We start from the raw sequence: 24,291 nt of genomic DNA on the forward strand, positions 1-24,291 counted from the left end.
AATATAACTGAATATTTTCTGTTAAGTATTTTTATAATTCAACTTGTCTCTAAGAGTTTAAAAGGCAGCTGTAAAGTAGTATTCCTCAGAGTCACTGGAATTTGCCCTCTAGGGTCTCTTGGTTGGTTAGCAAATCATTATCAAATGAGTTTAAATGAGTTTTTGGTCAAAATGTGATTTTTTTTTCCATATATAATGCAAACTCCTGAGATATATATATATATTTTTTAAATGCAAGCAGCTTATTATTGTGAATGCAATCATTTTATGTTGTTTCCACAAAATAATGCTATTTAAAAAGGAGACAGACAGGCAGACAGATTGCAGTCATTCCAAATTGCTTCCTACAGGACATCACTCCAATAACCTAATAACGAACGACCCTCCCTGTGCACAGATCCAGAGCTGGAGCTACTGTTTTCCAGGGTTACAGCAAACGTTGTTCAGCGTCATTGCTCTTCCACTACCACTTTCAGAAATTTAAGATCCAAGGAAAACAGGGACTTCGGTAAATGATAAAGATCAGTATCTTTGAAATCAGGTTTCTTTGTTAAATAAACTATTTTCATTTGGTTTTGAATAGTTATGGATTCGCTTTTCTATTTTTCCTGACAAAACAAAAAGGGAAAAAATACTCTACAACCATAAAGACACAATACGGTGAATTTCTGAAGACCAGATCTAGGAAAAAGTGGACGGCATGCTCCTGAACCTTGGCACAGCACACGGCTGGGGGACATGTGGAGCAGCCCAGCTGTGCCTTGGTGCTATGGCCCTTGCATGACTTCTTTGAGATTCCATTATTTTTCCTACCTCCTATTTGAGTCTTTCTAGAAGGCTCAGTCTGTTAGCTCTCTAAGCACATCCCAAAAAGCTGAGGGGTGTATTTTAGCTGAACCAGGCAGGGCTCCTCGATATGAAATCGAGTCAGAAGCCGACTGGCATGTTCATTCATCACTCTCAAAATGGCACTTGCTTAAAGCTCTTTTTTCTGTCCCCCGCATTGAATGCCTGTGCTTTCAATAGGACATAAACAGTGGATGTACCCAGCATTAATAGTCCAAGGATGCATTTAAAGCATTAGAAGAATCTCATGTAAAGTATTTTAATAACCACAACTCTACAAAATTAATTGAGAAAAAAAAAAAAGGAAGATTTTTATCCATAAAACTATTTCAACAAATCCACTTAATTCATTAAATTAGGAATAGCTAGTAGGAAAAATACAGTCTTACCTAAATTCCAGAAACACTTCATTTACTATTAGTGTTTAGCCCTTTAGGTATACAAACCATTTTGCCCTTTCCTGTCTCTTATCTCCCACTGTCCTCTCTTCTGTATGTAATGAGCTTCTAAATTTCAAGCCATTTAGTCATAGCTAATGTTTATAACAGTTTTTTTTTTTTATTGATGGATATATTCTTACAAAATGGAAGTTGCTCTGTAATATTAGGAGATTTTTCAATAAAATAAAGTACTACTTGATATACAATAAAAATGCTAATCACATGAACTTTTTTTTTATTGCATTTATGTAGTAATATATTTAATAATTTGGGTTCATGGATCACAGTATTTCACTAAATGATGTAAAACTCACTAATGTAACACAGAACTTGCTAAACACTGTTAAGATTACAAGGAATAAAATAAAAAATTAGACTAAAAGAAGTTATCTTTTATACTTTTGATCTGACAGAAAGAACTAGACTTAAATGTTAACACTGTTTCTACTTCTCTCTCCTTCTTAAGTACAAATGCATTAATTTTTACTCAAGGCAAATAAAAGTTAGTAAGAAATGAAAAACTGTTTAAAATTGAAATAAATTGAGTATTTTCAATCACTTTCCATTGCTATGATAAGGAAGGATTAAAAGACATGAAAAAGGTCAGGACAGAGGGATGCTCATGAAGTATTATTCCTCTAAGTGGTAATTGGTGGAAATCCAATTGCCAACACAGCTAAAAGGAACCTACCACACAAAAGCACTATACAACCAATTCTTCAGAAGGGCAAATGGAATTATCTCAACCTAAAATGGATTTGTATTTTTAGTATAACTTCTTTGCCAAAGTTAAAGCTTTTCTTCATCTTTGGCATTTAATTTCTGTGTGTTTTATGCTACAGACCACCATTATTCAGCATATCTTTATCCATATATGGATCTTTATGCATTTTCTCACTGACAGTGTAATTTTCTGTAGAAGAGAGGAAAACAGCACTTCAAATGCACAGATGTGTGAAGGAAAATAAAGAAACAAACAAAAACACACACAAGGGAAAGAATAAATGGGTTGACTTATATGTGGATGAAGCTTTGATTCCAAACAAACCCATGGCAAAACTTGGGATGACTTCTGCAGGCTCAGTGAACATTAGCTGATATAAATTCTTTGCCGTTATTAGTTGCGACACACCTACTACTCACTGGAAATGTGTCAAAAATTGCTGCAGAATTTGTCCCAGTGTTCAGTCACTAAGCACAAGAAATTGGATCAAAGGAAAATGGTTCCAGATTTTAAGCAGGTCTTAGAAGAAATATAAGCCCATATTACACATATCATTACCAAAAAAAAAAAAAAGTAAAAAACAAAAACAGGAACTGCTACCAGTAATTGTAAATTAAATCAGGAATAAAAGCACATAGCAATCAAATCAAGGTCAAACTAAAGAGCTAACTTCAATATTGTATTTGAATTAAATAACCAAGTTAGTAAAATTGTGAGATTAATACAAAGATAATCATTATTTTTAAATCTATGTAAGACTTAAGGAGGCTTTTGGCAGTTTGATGAGAAGCTATAGCTGAAGGCTTACAAGCCAGCTTAGTCAAGCCTGTAATTTAGAGCCCAGTAAGTATTTTAATACCAAAACTCTTATCTGAAGTTTTAATAGATGCCTCAGGACTATCACTTTTCTTTTTGGGTTGCATAAACCTCATAGATTACAGCTATTTCTTCATCCAGCTATTGAGAAACAGCTGTGCAGCCTTAAAAAAATCTGATAATCTAAAGCCATAAAATAGCTGTGAAACAAAATCCATTCAAATGTTACTTAACATCTGAATAGGTCAGATTTCACAGGGCTCTAACCTAAAGAGCACAACACACGCAGAGGGGCAGATCCCTTCATTTAAGTTTTAAAGCTGTTTTGAGATGAAGAATTTTACTCCGCCCAGCATTTTTTTTTTATCAGGGAGATTTATTATCGGGGGGATTTTATTGATACTTACATGACTACATACAAGTATGATCCCAGTTGTTACCTGCATCCACTGAAAACATGTTGCTGGTAAGGGATTCAAATAGAAATACAAAAATAAACAGGAAAAATGCACAAACTGTCAGCTCTGGCAACACAGAGAAGGGAAAAAACCTAGGAGCAGCCTCGAGAAGATCCCGTTCTTCTCTCCTGGCACCTTGTAGCCCATGAACCCTAGAAACGGAAAATAAGCAAAAAACCCACACGACCGTTTTGGAGCTCATTGGCTCAGCCTTGTCTACGTGAAGAAATCCTGTCTTGACACCAGTATCCACAACCCTCCCCTGGCAACATTAAAGATAGATGTCGGCTCCTTATGACGGGATGTCACCCTCCGTCTCACAAAGGCCATCGGTCTCTGAGCTGAAAGATTGACCCCCAAAACAGATCAGGTATTTAAGAGATTTACAAAGCAGGATCCACCTTAGAAAGGAAAATAAAACCTAAGAAAGGCCTGTGCTACTAGGCACACTGCATCTCACATTAAATTACATTAAAAAAAAAAAAAAGCTCCTTGATAACCACCTTCTATTCAAGCGCACAAGCACTTCATACCCCAGAACTTAGGGGAGCTAACAAAGAGGAGTTTTTCTCAGGACTGCAGCCATGGAGACCCCTCTTCTTGCAATCTTTTTTATTTGAATAGTTCTCTACTGGTTCCTCTTTCAGATCAGCAGCATTTTGTGCTGCCACGTGGCTGAAACGCGGAAACAAGTGAGGCTCTCTGAAGCACCTTGGATAATTATTCCCTATTTATTTTAAACCCCTCAAAGACTCCACGTTATCCATGTTTACTTGTTATTTCAGGTGATCAAATAACTGGGTTTAGGCTCCCCGCGCAATTTCTGTGACTTTTGTGTAGGCTGCAGAGAATGTGAAACAGATCTGCACCCAGCACAGGGGTCAACCCCCTCTCTGCCTAGGATAACATGTGCCCTGCTCAGGAGCAATGAATCATTAATTAATCTGGGCAAAACGAGACCATCCCAGCACGAGGCCCTGGAAAACGCCCACCACAGAACATCACAGAGTGACATCTGTACCGTTCCCCCAGGAAACGGCAGATCTGGGTCTAAATCCCTACGGGCAGAGCAGTTGCCCTGCTAATTCCATGCTATGAAAGACACATCAGACACCACAGAAAGGGAAACGCCGCAGAGGACACGTTACAAAGCTCAGCCCGAGAGGTTAATTCCGCACCTCCTGCTACCCACGCTGGCCACCCACTGGGCATAACACCACGGACACAACTTTGAACCAAATCCATTTTGCAGTTTCCAAGGAGGGGCAAAACATTGGGCTTACACAGACGTGATGAAGAGGAATGACTGTAGAAACTATCTATAAAACAAAAATCGACATCCGAATGTTAATCAAAAGATCCTGCTATTTCCTCCCGACAAGTGGCTGGAGTAAAGACAGAGAAACCTTGGAAGAAATTCAGAAGTTTAAAGTTAATGACAATGAGTAAAAACCATTTGCATCATCTTGGACAGAGGATGCTCAAAAATTCAGAACTGCCTGATCTCTTCTTGAGTTCTGCAACATAATAATTATTTATCCAAATTATACGGTGAGAGTTATAGATCTTGACATTGCCAAAATAGAATAACGAAGCAGATGCAGCAGCAAATAGAACCATATAAAAGTTAATATAATTAAGAGTAGGAGACTGACCTTCACAGGCAGACTGAATGACCTTCCCATATTTGGTAATTCAGGACTACAACCTTTAGCAAACTGTATTTATGTAATCTTAATCACTGACAACATTTCCATTTTAAAAGTCAAACTCTAAGAGCTAATGATGGATGAAATAAGGTGATAGTCCATCATCACCAGTATTACAGCATTTACTCTTTTGCAATAAAGTGATCATTTAAATAATTAAAAAAAAGAAACCTCGTGAACAGAGCCTGGATTTTATGAATCTCATTATTTTAACTCAGAGATATAATTTGCGAAAGTCCTTTTAAGTATTTGGTTCATCTGTTTTTGAGGCTTTTGCATCCCTGCTCATCACTGCAATATTCAAGTAATATCACTATGGATTAGTCTGACAATAGAGAAAGCCTTAGCAGACTTCCTGAATTCCCTTGGTCTTTGTTCATTTGCAAGTTTGACTTTCAGCATTTCCCATGGGACAAGCTGCATTTAGTTTGGATTTTTTAAGAGGAAAGGGGAAGAATTATATTGTTGAAGTTTCTTCCCTCAGAATACCAGAGCACACAGAAGTTACTGGGCAGGAGTGATGGTTGCTCACAGACAATCTTATCAGAACTTGCCTCCCTTTCTCCTGCTTCCTACCCTTATTTCTCAACCATTTCTTAGCCATTCCTTCTCCTTTGCCCTATACACTGTTGGAGCAAGGCAGCTTACGCTCCATCTCCAGCGGGATTTCTCATGCAACCCAAAGCAGAAGCTTTGGCACTGACAAGTCTCTGTGATGCCAGCAGGCAAGTCCAGGTGCTCTGCTAAGAAACGTGTCCTTGCCAGATGCATCGATGGCAAAGAAGCAGCATTGCCCACTAATCCCTCCAAGGGCAGCAAGAGGAATCGCAGGGAAGCACTGACAAAAATGAGAAGGGTATTTTGCATGAAAATAGTTCATCATTTCATTAACTAGGCTGAAATAAGCCTCTTCTCCCAGGGTGATCAGAAAAACAGGTCAACAGCTCAGGCAGCAAAATGAAAATGCCCAGAGACAAACTGGAGGGTATCAGATCCGTGGGACTATCTGTCACTGCAGGGAGCAGACCAAAAGGACGGAGGGCTGGGCTGCTGGAAGGCAAAAATCCTTGTTCACCCCTGCCTTTAGTCCCATTCCCCGCATCACTGCCTCCTTCAGATAGGGACCTCCTTCAAACAGGGACCATCCCAGAAGTTTTGCACCTTTGTCATGGGTCCCGACCAGGGAGGTGTCCAAATGATACTGGGCTTGGGGTTTTCCTGCAGGTGAAACTTCCATCCAGACTAGAGACCCTGACACCCAAGAGTTCAGACAGCAAATTATATTGAGATATCAGCTCAACAGCTCCATAGTATTTCTTAGTAACATGCCAAAACACCTACACAAACCACAAACCCAGGCACAAAACATCACCGTCAGGAAGAAGTCCAGGCAAGGAAAGTACCTCAGGTCTTTTTAAGGTTTTTAACCTTTGAGATGTCTGTGGGGTGTCCTGGATTAACTATAACTGCTGAGCAAAAGGAGGGAGAGCGGGATGAACTCCATTTGGGGGGCAATACAGGAAGCAACTATGACAGCCAAAACAGGCAAGCGGAAGGGTCTGTATTAAATGTATGCTGAAATGCCATTTCATAGAGGCAAATTTTCAAATTGTTTTCTCTACCCAGGACACAAGAGATCCAGAGAAAGCAGCAGCATACAGTTAGAAACATTTTCCAGTTATATATATAGGAAAAAAACCCAAACACCTTACAGACAAAATATTTTGGAAGTAAGATGATAGAATAACACCTCAGACTCAGTAACAACAAACAGAAATAGCCATTTATATTGCTCTCCTTCCTTAAGAGAGATGTTTGCCTGATTACATTAAAATGGAGACATAATACGTACGGAATAAGAATTTTCCCAGAGCATCTAATGAACCTGTTGATCTCGCTGTCACAGGAAATCTCGAGCTAAGTAGTCATTAGACTCAGCAAAGATTTGACAGCAGAGTTTGATTAATGGGGGAAGCATAACCTCTCATAGCATGGCAAAAGCCCTCCCTGCTTTAACGAGGCTAGCATATAAATAATAATAGCATCAGGAGCAGGATTTCCCAGAAACAAGGGGCCTTACCTAATCACAGCCTTCGAGGAGATCAGAACAGACCACCCATCTCCATGTGCTTGGTAAATCAAAAAAAAAAAAAGTTAACCCTCACAAGCTTAAAGATTTTCTTCCCCTTTGACATGCAGTCTGCACCCACTTTTTAAAGATCTACCTTGGATAGAGATCCCTAAATCACCAGATGACATCATGACCCTCTTTATATAAATTATATGTTTTTATACATGAGTATTATACATCTTATGTTATACACATAATTCTTTTTAAGCTAAGAAGCATTTTTTTTTTCTGCAATAGCTTCTCTAGTACTAATGGTTCATTCAAGACAGAATTGTCATGCTTTAAGTGCCTGGAATTCAGCTGTGTTTAGGTTTTACTAAAGGTTCCAGTCTGGAGCAAAGCTCCCTATTTTCCAGTTTGCTGTATCCTGACAAAAGCTAGAAACACTTTTACTGGGCTCTGATTTATGAGTGGCTTCCAGCATATGACTTATTGGGTAACTGACAAATTTGCAGAATGACAGAATGTTCACCCAAAAGTCCTTCAACAATTTGCCCAGAGAGAGTTGAAAAACTCATAAAAAAAAGAAAAAATGAAAAATCTACCAAGTGAGTCCCTATCAGAAATCCTGTACACCTCTTAGCATAGAGATCTACAAGATCATTAGAGAACGAGATTGGATCTCCCTACGGGAGAAAAAAAAAAAATCAGAAAATCAACACAAATAAGTTTTAGTAATGTGATTTATGGACACTTCTCCTTACCTCCAACCATGACTGCTCTCCCACCTCCCCACCACATGGGGCTGGATGGGCTGCAGAACCTCAGACCTTGCAGGTGGCAGGTCTGCAAGACCACCCACCGCACACATGAATTCCCTAATTAACAAGTTATCACAGTCCTAACCCTTTCACCTTAGCCACTTTGAGCCATTTTTATCAAGTGGTTTCCTTAAAACATTAATAAAAATATGAGTTTTTTTTTAAAAAGAAACACAATAATCAACACTTTCCAAGAAAGCCAAATTAAAAATATGTCATTTACTGTACATACCTGATAAAATAACTTTCTACTCAAATGTTGAAGAATTTGATTAAATAACATTTTTCATGCAGCATTTTGAGCATATGCAAAAATAAAGTGCATGTAGAGTTTGGTTCCTAGAAAGCAAAATCTTAAAGCTTGTAACAAAAAGTCCTTCTCCCGCAGGCAGTTGAGTACACCTGCTCTTTTGCAGTCAATCCTGGAAAAAAAGCAGCCCATACAGAAAAATTGCTTTGCAATCTGTGCTGCAATTTGGAATATTCAGACCTTATCAGACAAGGTTTTGCTGGCCAGATGTTTCATTCCACTTCGTGAAAATCATCCAGCTCGAGTGCCAGCGTGATGAACTGCACAGCTTCAGTTTAAACACCTTGACACCTCAGTGTTGTCACAGTGCCAAGTGGGACAAGACCATTGGGCAGAAGCTCTGTCTTCAACTCTATCTCATTACACTGAGCCACACTCAACTGTAAATGTTAGTCTAGACCCGCCACAAACATTTGTAGATTACTCTTGGTAATCAATTAAACCCATTTAAAACAAACCAGTGGTCTAGGCATATCCTCAGGGTTTAATGTACATATTTCATAAATTTCATCAAGAGATTTCAAAAATACTATGATGTACCCTTAATTGCTATCCAAGAGCTTTGGGTAAAGTTACTCAGTGGTTTTACTAAAAAAAAAAAAAAAAAAAAAAAATCAATCCTGGCATGCATTTTTCTGCAGGTTTGATATTGCATGTTACTTGCCACAGCAAGAGGTATACAGATAAATCACCATAACAAGGTTCCTGATGGGCTTCATAGGCTAATCAATACAACTGAGGGGGAGATGCCTTCTGAGATAATTAAAACATGACAAGGGGAGTGAAGCACCTGTGTTTGCCTCCGGGAACGCTCGTTTCTTCTGTGGTATTAGAAGTCTCTGAATTTAAAAATGGGAGAAGAGAGCCTGGAAGAGGTACCAAGAAATAACGTATTCCTCTCCCTCACGTTCCTTCTTCCTCTGCCCCTCTGCTCCCTCAACTTACCACCTGGTTTAGAACAGCTACACCTAAATAACCCCTTGCAGATGCTTCTTCAACGGGATTTTTAAAGGTCCTCATGTGGTCAAGGTGCAGCAGGGCTCAAATCCACCACCCCAGGCTGCAGCAGGGTGGCCTGGATGCCACCACCCTCCTATGACCCACGCTGCTCAATGTGGAGCACCGACAGAGCCAAAACTGGCTTCCCTCTTGCCCTTACAAACCTTTATAACTCAAGACTTTATAATTTTCTTCTCTTCAATTACCATATTCAGTGCTCTGCCTTAATTTCCTTGCATCAGAGAGGGGATAGTGATTCTGCTCCTCCTTGATAAAGCACCTGAATATTTATGGAGGAAAATGTGCTATCTAGATGATGCATATCTTTATTGAGGTCATTATTTCCAAGCTTCCAGCAATCAGAGACTCCTGCTCAAAGGAAGCAGGTCTGTTTGCATTGCAGCAAGGGGAAATGATGCCGCCTGCTACCAGGTAACAACTTACTAGTTCACATAAACTTCTTCCACAGAAGAATTCTTTTTTAATGAAAACACTCATTGGAACACCCCAGTGCTCTTTAAAGAGCAGAGATGATAGCTGCATAACCGGAGCAATGAGGAACCAAACTGAGATTTACATCGTGCTCATTTCTTCATTTAAAATGAAGTTTCAGTGTACCTGCATAGAAAAGAGCCTGGCTTATCTCCAGCCGCGGGCTCGACAGGCTGTTTTGCAGAAGAAAAGAGACTTCTACCCCTGTCCCAGTTCTGAGAACCCCTCTAACCACAGCACCTGGGAAGCAATTGCTGTTTCTGACAGCGTCAGAAACTGCTTATGTTAATTAAACCTAACATCTGTAGGCAAAACCAGGTATATTTGAAATCAATATATCTAATATGTACAGTTAATAAATTGGTCTCAATATAGAAGAGCACACAAGCTTTGCCAATCTCTTCCCATTTTAAATAAAAACACTTTATCCATCCTCCACTTTGGTTAAAGCACAATGAAAGCAGCACAGGCACAGTCAAAGCTGTGTCCTAACAGTGCAATTGATGTATCGTAACCAAACACAAGCCCAGAAATTTGTAGGTAGGGCTGACAGTTCATCTTTTTCAACCAAACTCATGCCATTGAGACAGACTTTTTCCATTTCAGAGCTGTTTTAAAATAAGATAAAATGCCATCCTTAAATTTCACAGTTTCTTCCCTTTGTCAGCTCATCACAGCTTTAATTTTATTTAAACGTCCTCTTCTGTGGCGATTGTATCTCTCAATTTGTTACAATACAAATTACAAAGATACGTGCCAGCTTTTACCCTTATCAGCAGAGTTTTCTCTCCGTGTCTTGATTAATTGCCCATTATAATAGATAAAACAAGAAAACTTGGGTTTTGAGAGCAGCTTTTGTTTGCATTATGGAAGGAAATCTAAATCCCCATAGAGAGTTGCTCCTCTGCCATTGTGATAATTGCATGTTTTTGAAGGGCCGTCTCACAGCAGCAGCGTCGCAAAACGGATCCTACATCTGCCAGGATTTTCACCATCTACTCAGGAGGTGAGCAACAGCCCGGCATCAACCAGAAAGAGAATGTTTCACAAAAGCGGACATACACACATGGACACAGAAATAAAACATGTGGAAATTACGGCACTGGATATTAAAAAGTAGACATTGTCCTTATCTAAAGTTGGAAAAAACCTAGTGGATTTTACACCGCATGTGCACAGGAATAAACCTGGGAACAGTATTGACCAGGACATACAGATGCTCTGGACCCAAAACCAATGAACTACAGCCTGAGCGGTGCTTTTGGCCCTGGTCCACAGGGATATTTTGCTCTTCACTGGGTTTCTCCGATACCTCCATGGGGCACTTGAAGAGTCAGGCACCAGGGAGAAGTGACGGACACAAATATTAATAAGCTACTTCAGAAGGAAAAAATAATTAGGTCCCTCTGGTCTACCTGATTACTATATGTAAGGCTGCTCTCATTCTTTTTTGCTGAATACTGATCTGCTATTTGCACACCTGTTTAAAGAGCAAACCACTCAACTGTGTTTTGCTTGCAGGCAGTTGGCCACCAGGTCAACCAGGCTTGCCAGGAAGGCCCCAAGAACACAGTTCACCTGCCTCTGCTTCTGGCAGATAAAACCCAATCTGAGGTTAACCCTCAATTGATAACTTGACTGGAGCAGTCATTCAGCTGTCAGCTAAAGGTAAACAGGAAAAAAAAATACCCAAGCCCAAGACAGGTAGGAAGTAGGCTTGATATCTCAGGAGGAATTAGATAGAAGATGACTTTAGTCATCGATATGTCACAGTGTAATTTCAACTAAGCGTGATACTAGTATTTACAAGATTTTGTGACAACACGTCAGTCACTGCTAAAACGTTCACAGGAGGACAACGCGACAGAAATTCAGAAGGAAAAAAGAAACACACAGCAGAGAAATATCTACCTTTAATAACATCTCACATTTGCTTTAAAGTGTTATAATTAATGGGAGTACAGACTTTTCAAAGCATAAATGCATAACTCCCATTAGCACTAATGGAAGTTAGACAGACTCATCAAAGGGAGAATATACTTCTATCTTTACAAAAGTAATCAGTGTGTCACAAAGCTGTATTTTTCTTAAGTTATCACTCCCATGCTATGCGAGCCACGTACAAAGGTCTGCATTCATTTAAATTCAAATTACGCACTCAGAAAAGATTTTTCTTTCACTGGAAGGCCTGAATGCAGGAAATCGGCTTGCTATTATGTTGGAAAAACACATTGTAAAAAGCAATAAAAATAATTACCCTTATAATTAAAGGTTGTCATTCCAAAACACTTTTAAAATTCCCATTACTGAAACAACTTTTTGCTGCCGCTCTGCTGAAGATGTGATCAGATGATTTTTGCCTACGGTCCTTTGTGTAATGCTCTCCTAGGTAAGCAGTGAGATTTCACACCAAAAGTGTCTCCGAAATAAAAACAAACTCGCATTTTTCGTCATTCCAGGAAATACTTTGACAAAGTAATAATCAACATCCCTTCTCCCATGAGGGGCAGATGGGAGCGCCTGTCACGACTAACTCTTGAGAATGCACAAAAAGATGCTTATACCGTGTTTTTTTTTTTTTTTCTCTCTTTTCCTCTCCTCTCAGAAAAGTTTCCAATAAAGGCCAACCCTGCTCCAGAAGAAAAAGCAACAGACACTTTTCCAAAGAAAAGGATCTGGCAAGGAGCCATCTCATGGCTCAGATCCTGTTTCTTATTCTGGCATAATGCTTACTTTTCAGCAACAGGACAGATCATCTTCACCACGATGTCCAGAAACTCCCATCACGTCAGGTGATGCTTTCTTGCAAGCATCTCTCTTCCCTTCAAGCGAAAATGAACCAGAGTTTTCCACTTATAGCCTTTTTTCACTACACCCAATCCTCTGACCTTTGCTGAATTGTTGAAAATTTAATTTAACTTCATTAAATACACCAGAAGAAGCAGTAAGGCTATTGTTATTATTCCCATTATAGTAACATGCATAGGCTAATCAAGGTCTTCAAAAATTGAGTTTAGAGGCCTACTAGTCCTTAACTAACAAGATTTATTATAATAGGATCTCATGGAATAGCTTGGGGAAAAAAAAAAAAAAAAAAGAACAGAGTATGAAAAACAGAGGGGAACATTAATGTAACACTTTATATGATCATTTCAAAACTGCTAAAATAAAAAAAAGAGAGAAGACTAACTCACTAGAACAGTCAGTCCTTGCCTCTAGGAGAACAAGATACAATGCTATGTAGGAAAAAGAAAAAAAAGATAAAAATTCACAACTTAGATAGATAGATTTCATTATATGAGCAGTTACACAGAAAGAGCCAGCTTCTGCCTTTGAAATATCTCCTAAGAGGAACCAATTTCCATAGTTTTGCACCTCTGGAAGCCATCAGAAACCACTGCAAATGCTGCAGGTTTTAGTATTAGCTCTGCAGTTGACTTCCATGCATGGAATAATGCAACATGATCCTTTGTATAATTTACAACTTCCTCTACAGCCTTAAGTAAATTATAATCTGATTTAGAGTCCTCTTCTCTAAATTGCATAGAGATAGCCAGAAAACAAAGTATTGAACAGTACATTTCTTTTTATTCCAAAATAGAATAAACTGAAAAACTTCACATTATTTTTCCTCAGAATTTCAAACAGGAGAGACTGAAATACATATTTCACAGTGTTCCAGCAACTTGCTCAACTAATGCCAAAATGTGGCACTTTGGCATTTATAAAATATTGGCATAAGTAGTGTAAAGTGTACTAAAATAAAACAGAACTGACAAAATGAAATGATTATACCACAGAGATTTTTTTTTCCTTAAAATGTCTCACATTATCAAAAATGTAGAACTTCAAAAGAAAAAAGCTTTAGAAGTAAAATAAAAGAGAAAAAGACTTTTTTAATAAAAGTAGATTTTTTTTTTAAAAAAAAAAAAGAGAAACTCTGAAAAGCTTTCCAATGAAAATACCTTCAGCCAACCATCTTCACCACTCTGCTTCTCACAGATGTCTCTATTAATTAATACTCACAAAGTCATCACCTACAGCAGCTCCTCAGGCCTTACAGAAGAGCTGCCTCCCTCTAGGCTGCAGTACCAAGTATCTGCATCTTTGAATCATTGCTAGAGAATTAACAGTACCAACTGGAAAACAAGTCTTTGTACCCAACTCCAGGGCTGAGAAGAAAACAAGAAGCAGCTGCCTTCCTGATGGGACCCATAACTATCCTTCAGGTGGAGCCAATATCTGTTGATTTTGAAGTTATTGCTCATTCTCAGCTAATACCTCACCTGCAATAAAGCACGTGAACTTATCTGCTTGGTCTGCACGTTACTATGACCAACAACGAAGCTCCTCCTGCGTTTTCACAACCATATTTTTACAATTTCAAGTATTTCAACTTTGACTTCTAATTTGCAATTCATAAAACTGCAGGAAATTTTAGGGTTTCCCAGCAGCTTTGGCTCCCCTTACAATAACAAAAAGTGAAGTAAAATTCCAAACGGAGAAAGGCTGCCAGCCATATGCTTGAAGCAGGCTGCAAGTACAGAAAACGCACTCTCCACTTCCCTTTAAAGTGCTGATAAGTAAGATGGTCTTCTTTCATCAGCAAGTAGGTGGTGAACTTCAGATTTTAAAAAAAAGATCTCAAAGCTAAAGATTTCCTTTCTCCTAATGGGTTTGTTTCTCCCAACAAAAGACCACAGAAAAACATTAGGGGAAAAAAATGGATAAATCTGAAGCGCTCTCAGCATCAATGGCCAATATTTAAATTCAGGCAAAAGTCTGTTTGTTTTCCCTCTTTCCCTGCTTTAGTAATTTTATTTTAACAAATTGCCAAGAATTTAATTATCTCACTAGAGAGGCTATGGGTTTGTATAGCCTTATTAATGGATCAAAATCAATCTACGCTTACTGATTTGGCAAAAAGATGCATAGTTGCTATAATGATTACTAGTTGGCAAATATCTCACACAAATTGCCTGGAAACTTAGTCAGACCGGATAAATGCCTTGTACAGATAGTACGTGGGCCCCGTTCGATTTCTGTAACAGTAAATTAAAAATGTAATAAGTCAGGCCCTCAAAATTGCAACCATCTAAAGCTTATGGTGCTTTTGTTCCCATTGCACTTCACATGTGCCCAGAGAAAGATGAAAAGACATTTGGAAGGGGCAGCTCCCAGCTCGAGCATCCACACCTTCCCAAATCCCTTTCCAAACATACTAGAAAAATTAAACAAGTTCTTTTGTATCACAGAGAAATAGATAACAAGGAAAACCAATCTGCATCTTCATACGAAGAATGACCTCAGGCTGGTGTGCATGTCTATGGGTCTAACTCTTGGGGTAATAACTTTGTGTCGGGTGGTTATAAATGAACTAAAAATTCGTATCTATATGAATCTGAATGAACACGTACACCTCCAAAGTCAAAGCATAAAATAGAGGAAAAACAGGGTGTCCTGGAGGGAACTGGCAGACCTGCTTGACAACAGCCACTCACTCACTCTTATCAGTCCAATACTCCAGTCAGGCTTTCCTATATAGTAAATATATTTGCCCTAAAGAATAATATTTAAAAGTAACATAGCACATGCACTTTATACTTCTTTACATTAAGGATTGCTTTCTTAGTCAAAAGCATAGTACTAAGAGGAGGAAAGTCTTCCTCTTCAGGGACATTACTATGGCAAGTGGAAGCATAACCTTAAGATGTAGACTACGCTCGGGAGACTTTTGCTTCATGAAAAAGGGAGAACTACAATTTATTAAGTGCCTGATCCTCCTCACTAAGGGTTCACATACAGAATTATTGTACTTACCCCTTGAATATTAGGTCGTTATCTATAAAGACTGCTTGGAAAACGTAAACCATTTGCTAGCCTCTTCTAAAATACAATACCATATATGATAGATACCCTGCTGCCTGTATAAATATTTTGTAACTAAGCATATTGATCTCTTTGTTAAATTCTTAATGCTTTGGGTTGTGGAATAAGTCTAAAATCAATATGGACATAAATTTTAAGGAGGATTGGAATGATTAGTTGTATTTTCAGTGAGAGGTAGCAAGGTGCAGTTTGATCTTCCACAGGTTGAAAGAGCTGATTTTATATTTCCCAGCTTAAGTGCTAGATTGTGGATCCCACTCCATCCACAGAGATATCGCCAAGCTTGGATCTCAGTAAATACAAATAGAAATAGGTGGTAGCCAGAAATAAAGACTCTTCAGAAAAATAAATTTCAAGTGCTCTGTGGAGCAACAATAACATGTCTAGTGGAAAACCAGTTAGAAAACAAATGCCCAGAGAAAATTTTTGCAGTCAATAATGGTAATGATCGAGTGAAGAAGAGAGGCAAAGCCAGTGCAGGGGTCACCTCTAACACAACCCTGTGTTTGTGTAGGAAGAGCATCGGAGATGGAAGGGATGTCTCTGAAGAGGTGTGCTAAGGAGTCATTTGCAAAATGCCATGGTGACACAAGTTAATGGACCTGAATATGGAGCCCTGTTTAATGCTTGTTAATGATCATTAATACTGACACCAGCATCGATGCAGCAGTGGGGCCGAACACTGTTGATCTGAGCAGAAATTACCCAAGATCTGCTTTTGAGTTTAGCAAGTCATGAGGCACCTCAGAGACATCAATAACAGGGGAGGAGAAAGGAGGACTGTGCATGCAGCAGATGGCAAGGGAGCTCCGGAAGGAAGCCCGGTAAAAACAGCCACTAAGTCATACTATCCAAAGACCAGGCTGCAAACTGCCTGGGGTAAAAAACAACCGGGAAAACCTGTATTTCACCAGTTGTAGTGCTGTCGAGAATTCAAAGGACAAACACACAAGGTCTATGTGAGCAATTGGCTCTACAACAGCTCATCTTCAGGGCAGAGAAGAGGCAGGGGAAGGCATCCGTCATCCTCGGCCTCTCGCCCCACAGGGGAACCTTTTTCTGTCGGCTTTGCAAGCGGCCAAGCAGAGACCGGAGGCGGCAAGCTCTGCTCCCAGGCACCGGGCTCTAAATGCGAAACAGAAAAGCATCTCTGCAGCATGGAGGAAAACGTTTGTTTTGTGATAAAGGTCACTGATGAAAAAGGCTATAAAACGAAGTAAGGTGAGATCTCCAATTCCAGGGGGTGGGAAGAGGAAGGAAAATTTCTCCAGTCACTGTCAAGGTGGGAGATAAACCAACACAGCTGCCAACCAAATAATCTCAGTCCTACTTCAGAAATGAAACCACTCTTTTCAGTTTTCATTTCCTGTTCACATTAACATTTTTGTAGTTTTATACACCTCCTGTTATTTATCTCTTATTTACCTTCTGCTTCATATGCTTTCTGCATCTAGAGTATTTAAGAATAAATTCTTCTGGTAACTAGAGACCTGCAGGAAATAATAATAACAATAATAATAACAATGGAATTACTTCATCTAAACTTCACTCTAACACAAAAACACTAAAAAGGCCAGCATTCTCCCCAAACCCAGAGGACCACTGGTGGCAATGCCACTGCCATGGCCCCACGGGATGCAGAAGGAGCCACGTGCCTGGACCAGCTGCAGGCACCTCCACATCCCTCCCCAGCTGACTGGGGACCTGCCCAAGTCAAGCTGGTTTCAGCATAAGCACAAATAAAGGCCCAAATGACTCTGTTTAATTCCCTAATGAGATAATTGAATTATTCTGCTACCTTGCACCCATTTTTAGCTCTTGGAGCCTCTCACATGAATGCATCAGTGCAAGAGCACCAAGCCAAACCTTTACCCTTCTGCTCAGCAGGTGCTGATGGGGGCTCGGTTGCTCTGCAGACGCTGTGCCCGACTCTACCCATTTCCAAAGGATCTTCCAAAACTTTAAAGAAGCTAAAGCTTCTTTGGCTTTCTTTTTTTCTCTCTTTTTTTTTTTTTTTTTGGGTAAAAGCTCTTAGCATAACCAGCGACTGCTGGAATTTTAGAGAAGATGGTTTTAGTTAAAAGCCTCCAAAGACTGGAGACCTATGGATCTACAGAAGGTTGCAAGTAGGTGGAGGGAAAGTTTTTTTCTGAGGAAAGTGTTTCAGGACAGAAATCGATACAGGTACATCTTTATTAACACAATTCCTCACTTTCAGAAGTACAATCCAGTTGGTTTTGTTCTGTTTTGGGGTGGGGGGCAGTGAGGGAGAAGGGAGGGAGTAATAGGCCATTATACCATGGGAAACAGGGTAAATAAGAGTATGCAACACAGTTAGCTTTCATGGCAAGCAAAACAAAATGTGGAGCCAGTTTCAAGCAGAAAAGGAAACAGAATGTAAACACCCCAGGAACACAGGGATTCACTTAGCACATGGACATCCTTGGATCAAGATTGGACAACTTTCTAAAAAAAAAAAAAAAAAAAAAAAAAGAAAAAAAAAACCCACTGCAGAAACCACTAAAGCAGGAACCAGCTTTTTCAATCTCTATTCCTATTCCCTCCTAGGAGGTCAAGATGATAAAACTTTCAGATGGATGCAAATTATTCTGTCCCAAGAGGAATAACATGTAGCAGTGAGTAGTTACTCATTTTCCACCCGAAATGTTCCTGCGCCAAGTCCAGGAGGAACTTACCCTGCCAATACTCAGGGAAAGTGCCAAATGCTCCCCTGCAGCGCCACAGTGAAGAATGTTGTGTATTAAGATATGTATTTCATTCTCCATGCATGTACAACTACCATGGCAATGTTACCATACCAGGAAACAAAACATAATTTTAGCCTAAGTTTTAAAATAAAAACAGAAACAGAAAAGAGAGATGCTACTTGGCAAGACTCCTCCTCATTTTGTTTATAAGATACTAATTTCATTGGTTACATGGGTTACACTGTGAATTTTCAAATAAAACACAGAAAAACTTATACACATAATCCTTTGTTCATCAGGAATGCTAAATAACTAGTGACACCTGGAAGTAGTTCCATTTTTTTTCCTTAACTGCCCCTCAATATATTCTAATGAGAAAAAAGAAATCCATTTTTTCTTTCTTGTGAATCATTTGGTGAGTTAGTCACTTCCTTGGCAAATAAATGGTGGAAACACCTGCTTACTCGTATTCATATTGTTTGAGAAAACAGCACTGCAGAAAAGCTAAAAAATAGTAGGTCCATGGTGATAATAAAACACAGGACTATCTTTATCACATAATATTTCTGATATTATTTCCAACAGAGGGAAAAGTTAGCAGCTGTGTGATGTGTCTGCTCTAGACAAGATTGTCCATGAACACAGATTTTCAAATGATACTAATAAAATTACCTTCCCTCCTATGAGTTTCTTAAGACAGATTTTGAGAGTCAGAAAAGAAACACCAAAAGCAGAGGTTTAGCAGCAACATCCATGTTTTGTTTTAACACATCTGCAAAATTACTTGAAGCAGCTTTATCTTCCCACAGACTATAGGATAGAGTTCAAAAATACAGCAAGCCACCTCCTTTACACTTTATACACTAATGGTATGCAAAGTCCATCCACAACCCCTTAGGCAACCAGGTCACCTTGGTATTAGAAGCTCTATATGTTTCAGTGCAGATGCAGAGGATATTCTACCTACTCTCTTAATGCCCACCAGGCCTGCACATGAGTCATCTGACAACTTGCACAGGGATCTACTACCAGCACGTACCTGCCAGCTCTTCATGAGCATTTTTACTGACAATATGAGGTCCCTCGTTAGGGATTAGTTAGAATTAGGATCAGCATTTTTTGGCTAGGGTGAAAGCCAAGGCGGTTGCTAAACTGCATATTTAGCAGGTAACAACAAATTCATGAAAAGCAGCTTTTCTTGGTTTGGTGAGCTTGCTAGCCACTGCAGCTGGGAAATCCTTGCATCCTTATGAACACAGACACGATGGAAGAGCTACAGTAATTTATATATTTACTCTTGTCAACCCATGATGAAGATGTGATAAAGTAGGACCTAGCAACATGAAAAATATTAAAAATTAATTCTCAGGTAAAAATAGAGACTGATAATACATTTCACCCTTTTCATTCTTGTAAGATATGCACACACCCTGGTTATGCCCTTTTAATTCTGTAGAGCATACCAGAAAGCAAAAATTTAGTTAAAATATGGATTCCTACAAACAAAAACTATTGCTACTGATCACTGAATGGCAAAGTTGATTAATTGAATCATTTCCATTACAAAGTTATTCTAAATTCACATAAACAGTCGCCAGAGCATCAGACTCTTCCCAGCCACCAAACATTCCCTAAAAATACAGTATTTTGTACAAAACCCATTGCCATTCCTCTGATCATGGCATCTGGCACAACACACCAAAATATGCATCCAGCTGCAATGACATGAAACAGATGGGCACTGTTGTGCTATTTTTGCATTTCTTGCCAAGAAAAAAAAAATGAATAACACATTTAATCAAGAGAAAAGGACTTTAAAAATTACATTAAAAGTGAGCATTATTCATTGATAATTTGCACATCACTTATACATCATTTAATAAAACAGAGCCTTAAGTACAACTCACAGGCTTCAGAAAATGACTAAGAGCCATAAAAGTACACTGAATTAGTGTGAAATATTTAACATCCATTCCAGACACAAAGCCCTAGAACCAGGCTGCAAGTCCCAAAATCCAGCTATTATCAGAACTCATCTGATCTTTTCACAAACCCATAAACAAGGTCCAGCTCTTAAAAAATCAATTTTTAACCACTGCCACCAACTCAGTCCGGAGTCTAAACTGAAAGAAAAACTGAAAGAAACTGAAAAGAAAAAGTTAATGCCTTTCTATTAGACAGAGATTTAAAATTAGAAAACCACTTAAAAAATTAATGAACAGTCATGACTCAGAACTACAAAGAAAACCAGGACACCAAACAATTTCAAGAGAGTCTGAAGTTTTAACCAATTCCTCCTCAATGCCTGGATAGCAATGCTCAAAATTCAACATTGCACACTCAAAATGATTTTCTACTTTCAAGCTATATGAGATATTAGATACTTACCATTAATCCATTTGGCATCTGGATTATGAACTACGAACTCCTTCCTGAAGAGATCCTCCAAGGACAATCTCGTTTCTGATGAATTTGCAAGCTCATCTAAAAAAGAACAGCATCGTTTTAGATGGATATCAAAACAACATATCCAGTTCAGTTTGCAAAACGTCAGGATTGCAGAACCAGATTATATAGTTTAAAGGTCCTGCCAAGATCAGTAATAACACCCAAGCAAGCCGAATTGCAAACTACTACGCCTATTTCCACAGCATGAAGGCCAGATTGATTACCTAAAACAGAGGAGAGACCTCAGGTAAAATACTCCTTAAAGTAGTCATTTTACAACAAATATTACCTGCCCTACATCTTAGATAATCAAGTGAGTGTGTTTACACATACATAAAGATACAGATAGATAGATAGATATGTCATTATGTGCATTTTGTGGTCTATGCTTGCACTGTAGCAATAAGCACAGTGTAACATTTGGCTTAATTTGAACTATTGTGCTTCCAAACACTGGCCAATATGGATCTTCCAGCTCCGCTCCCCTTGTGCAGCAGGTTAAATGTTCTCATAGGTGATCTGCCACACCGATGTGCCAGATGAGAGCCACAATTAAAGCAAAAGATGCAGTTTGCTGTAAAATCTAAATTTTCCAATGACCCTTCTTACACCACCCCTATGTACTTAACCTAACTGCTCTAGGCTATTCAGAGGAGTGTCAGTGGCTAAAAGAAGTGCTGGTTGGGTGGGTATATGTTGCTCCTGCACCAGGAAAAGCAGGCATCTAATTGCATCCCATGCAAGGAACTAGGCAGATGCCCAGGCAGCTCTTTTCACCCTTTCACCATCCGTGGCCAGTATTTGGGGATGTCACAGCAGAGCTTTGCTGTGCTGGGGCTCTTCCCACCTCGCAGGGGCTCAGATGGACCTGTCCCCAGCTGAAGCTGCCGGCTAGCGGTAGCTCTTGCCATTCCCCACAATTATATTAAATAGTTTTGCTGATATTAAATAGCTGATATTAAATATGCTTCACACATAGAAAAGAGCATCCTGAATCCCTGCAGACGAGGAGCTCTTGTACCACCTTACACGACGCGTTACCAGCACGTTTTTAAACAGAACTAAAACAACTTGTGCTCTGTGAAGGTGATAGTCTGCAATGTGTTTCAGATGGGAAGGTGACCCCTTCCTTCTGAATAAAACCAGTCCCAGCTTAGCTACTGGTCTTTACTCAGGCAGGCTCAGTACTGGAAAGCATTGGCAAAGTGCAGTGCGAGCTGCTGTTCACCATCTCCCACAGCTTCCCTTCCCCTCTCATAAAACAAACATCCTAATCCTTAAAGAAGCTTCTTGCTCTCCTCCCACTTTCTGGGGATCAAAATGGCCAGTTCGGGCTTTGGAGTCTTTTTAGCCCCTGAGCCCAGCATGGGACTCCACGCTCATGCACAGCCGCCGCGGGGCTTTAGCAGAGAGGAACATTATCTCTCTTGATCCACTCCCAACCCCTCTGCTTGCACCGGGGAGCCTCCTGAGCTCCTGCTCCTTCCAAACTCTGTCATTTTGCATGTGCCGCTCAGGCCTCGCTCAGCTCCACAACCACAATTCGTATCTCCAAAAAACAACGGGCGCATCCCACCGTGGTCCTGCCGCATCCCACCGTGGTCCTGCCGCATCCCACCGTGGTCCTGCCGCTCGCCCCATCCCCAGAGGCCCCCTCGCAGCGGCCGGGAGGCTCAGACTCTACTCACTGCAACCCTGCGGATCCTGCCTCAGCTCACACGAGCTGTCATGTTGCAAAAAATTGTCTTACTGAAGACATTTTTCACTTCTTTCTTCCCTTATTTTTAACTACTTTAGTAAAATCTCCTAGAACTATGTATTGGAAGGACATCAGGTACCTGCTCTGCTGTCTTACAAGCATGTAACTTCCAGGTAACCATGATATAAACCATATTTTAAAATAATTTTTTAACTTGCAATTAACATATCTAAGTCAAAAAGGGGCATTTCCAAGCCATTTTACTGCACATTTGAATAGTTCTTTTTTTAATGCTAAGCCATTACCGAAACGGAACCTTGTTGTAGTCTTTGACACCAGCTTTCCCCACTATCAATATTCCACACTGCCCATTTTTTCAGCAGAATACTGAATTGGCTAAAAAATGATCTAAAATAATACTTTTGGTTGGTGCCTATAGCAATACATATACATATCATGTTAGCTCTCAAAATACTCTAATGGGTGAATTTCTCTTCAGCATGTGAGCAAACTGGTACATACTTGACAAAGTACTTTTAAAAACCACCTTTTTCCACTTTATGTTTATTATGGCATTACAAAATCATCTTTCTCTCTTTCATTTCCACTTAAAATTTGACTGCATTATTCGTTAAAGGAATCATACTTCAGATGTCCTCATGCTATTTCATGAGTTTCTATTTTTCAATCTGAAGTTATGTAAGTTATACATAGCAAAGGAATACAGATCACAAGAGAGACAAACAAAATCAAACATTAAAAACTAATGGCCATACTTCCTAACTGTGCTTTAAATAAACAGCTTAACAGTCCAACAACTGATGCACATATCTATATTATCTTTGAGAAAGGAAAAACAACTTGACTGAAAGTAGTCAGATTACCAAAATCTGCTTGCTAATTTACAGTGATTATACAGAGCCTATGCAGTTTTAATTGCAAACCTCAATTTTATAAATTGAAGTAGGATAAATACCTACTTCAACAAAAGAGAATCACTACTGGTTCCCTTTCTATTAATTTGAAAAGAATCATGAGACACTGTGTGAGGGGGTGAGTCCCAGCTCTCTCCTGAGAAGAGAGACGTAATCCAAATGGATCCTCTTCCTGGAGGTCCCTTCTATTCAAAGCAATTTCACAAAAGCATTTTCTGGCAGCTTGGCTGACCTAAACATTCTCTACGGAATTTTTCTGCAAAGCTGCCCATTTTCTTTGCATCAAGCGAGAGCAAAACTGACTACATTTTGCCATGGAGTTCACACGCCACTCTGCTTGACAGTAATTACCATACATCAGCATGCACGGCCTAACTGCTGACATCAATATATATCAGCAAAGGAGGGCCCCGAGCAGCATTAAGAGTCTGTCTCATCTCTCCAAAGCATACGTTACCCTGAAGAGGGAACTAGTGACATTCCCAAAGAGAAGGGCAGTCCTAAATGTCAAGGCTGCACCAACACGGCAATGTTTGGACAACTCTTATGCTCTTCTGAGACCATTTTTTGTATAGATGCTTTTGCTTTCAGTTTTATTCCCAAGGTACTTTCTGTTTTTATTCTTTCTTCTTGTATAACTTTTCCCATAACCATCTCCAGATCTTACACACACAAAAATCACTGGATTTGTAATTAACCTCCAGGGAGGATGACAGGCTCCTTCTCTGAAATCCCTAGAGTTTCCATACTTCCTCCAGCAAGAGTAATCTCATTTTTGCTGTCTTCCTGAACTTCATTTCATCAACACATTCACCTAATTGTGGAGAAAACTGGGGACACGAGGCCACCAGCAAGAGCAGGCTGGACTGAGAGGTCATTCAAGTCTATCACTATTCCCTTGCCGGGCTGAAACACCCTGTTCTTCC

General features: G+C 39.5%; 1 protein-coding gene across 2 annotated transcripts in view; it reads right to left on the minus strand.

Annotated features, from left to right (window-relative positions):
• DPP10 (dipeptidyl peptidase like 10) overlaps window positions 1–24,291 on the minus strand; it is a 416,148-nt gene that overhangs the window by 150,929 nt on the left and 240,928 nt on the right. For both annotated transcript variants that reach the window (XM_088521794.1, XM_088521793.1), the window contains exon 3: window positions 20,672–20,767. In XM_088521794.1, the coding sequence (XP_088377920.1) occupies window positions 20,672–20,767 (96 nt within the window). The remainder of the gene's footprint in view (window positions 1–20,671; window positions 20,768–24,291) is intronic.

This window comes from Tinamus guttatus, unplaced genomic scaffold, assembly GCF_059628265.1.
Source record: "Tinamus guttatus ecotype Peru unplaced genomic scaffold, ASM5962826v1 Tinamus_guttatus_pri_ptg000133l, whole genome shotgun sequence".
Lineage (NCBI taxonomy): Eukaryota > Metazoa > Chordata > Aves > Tinamiformes > Tinamidae > Tinamus > Tinamus guttatus.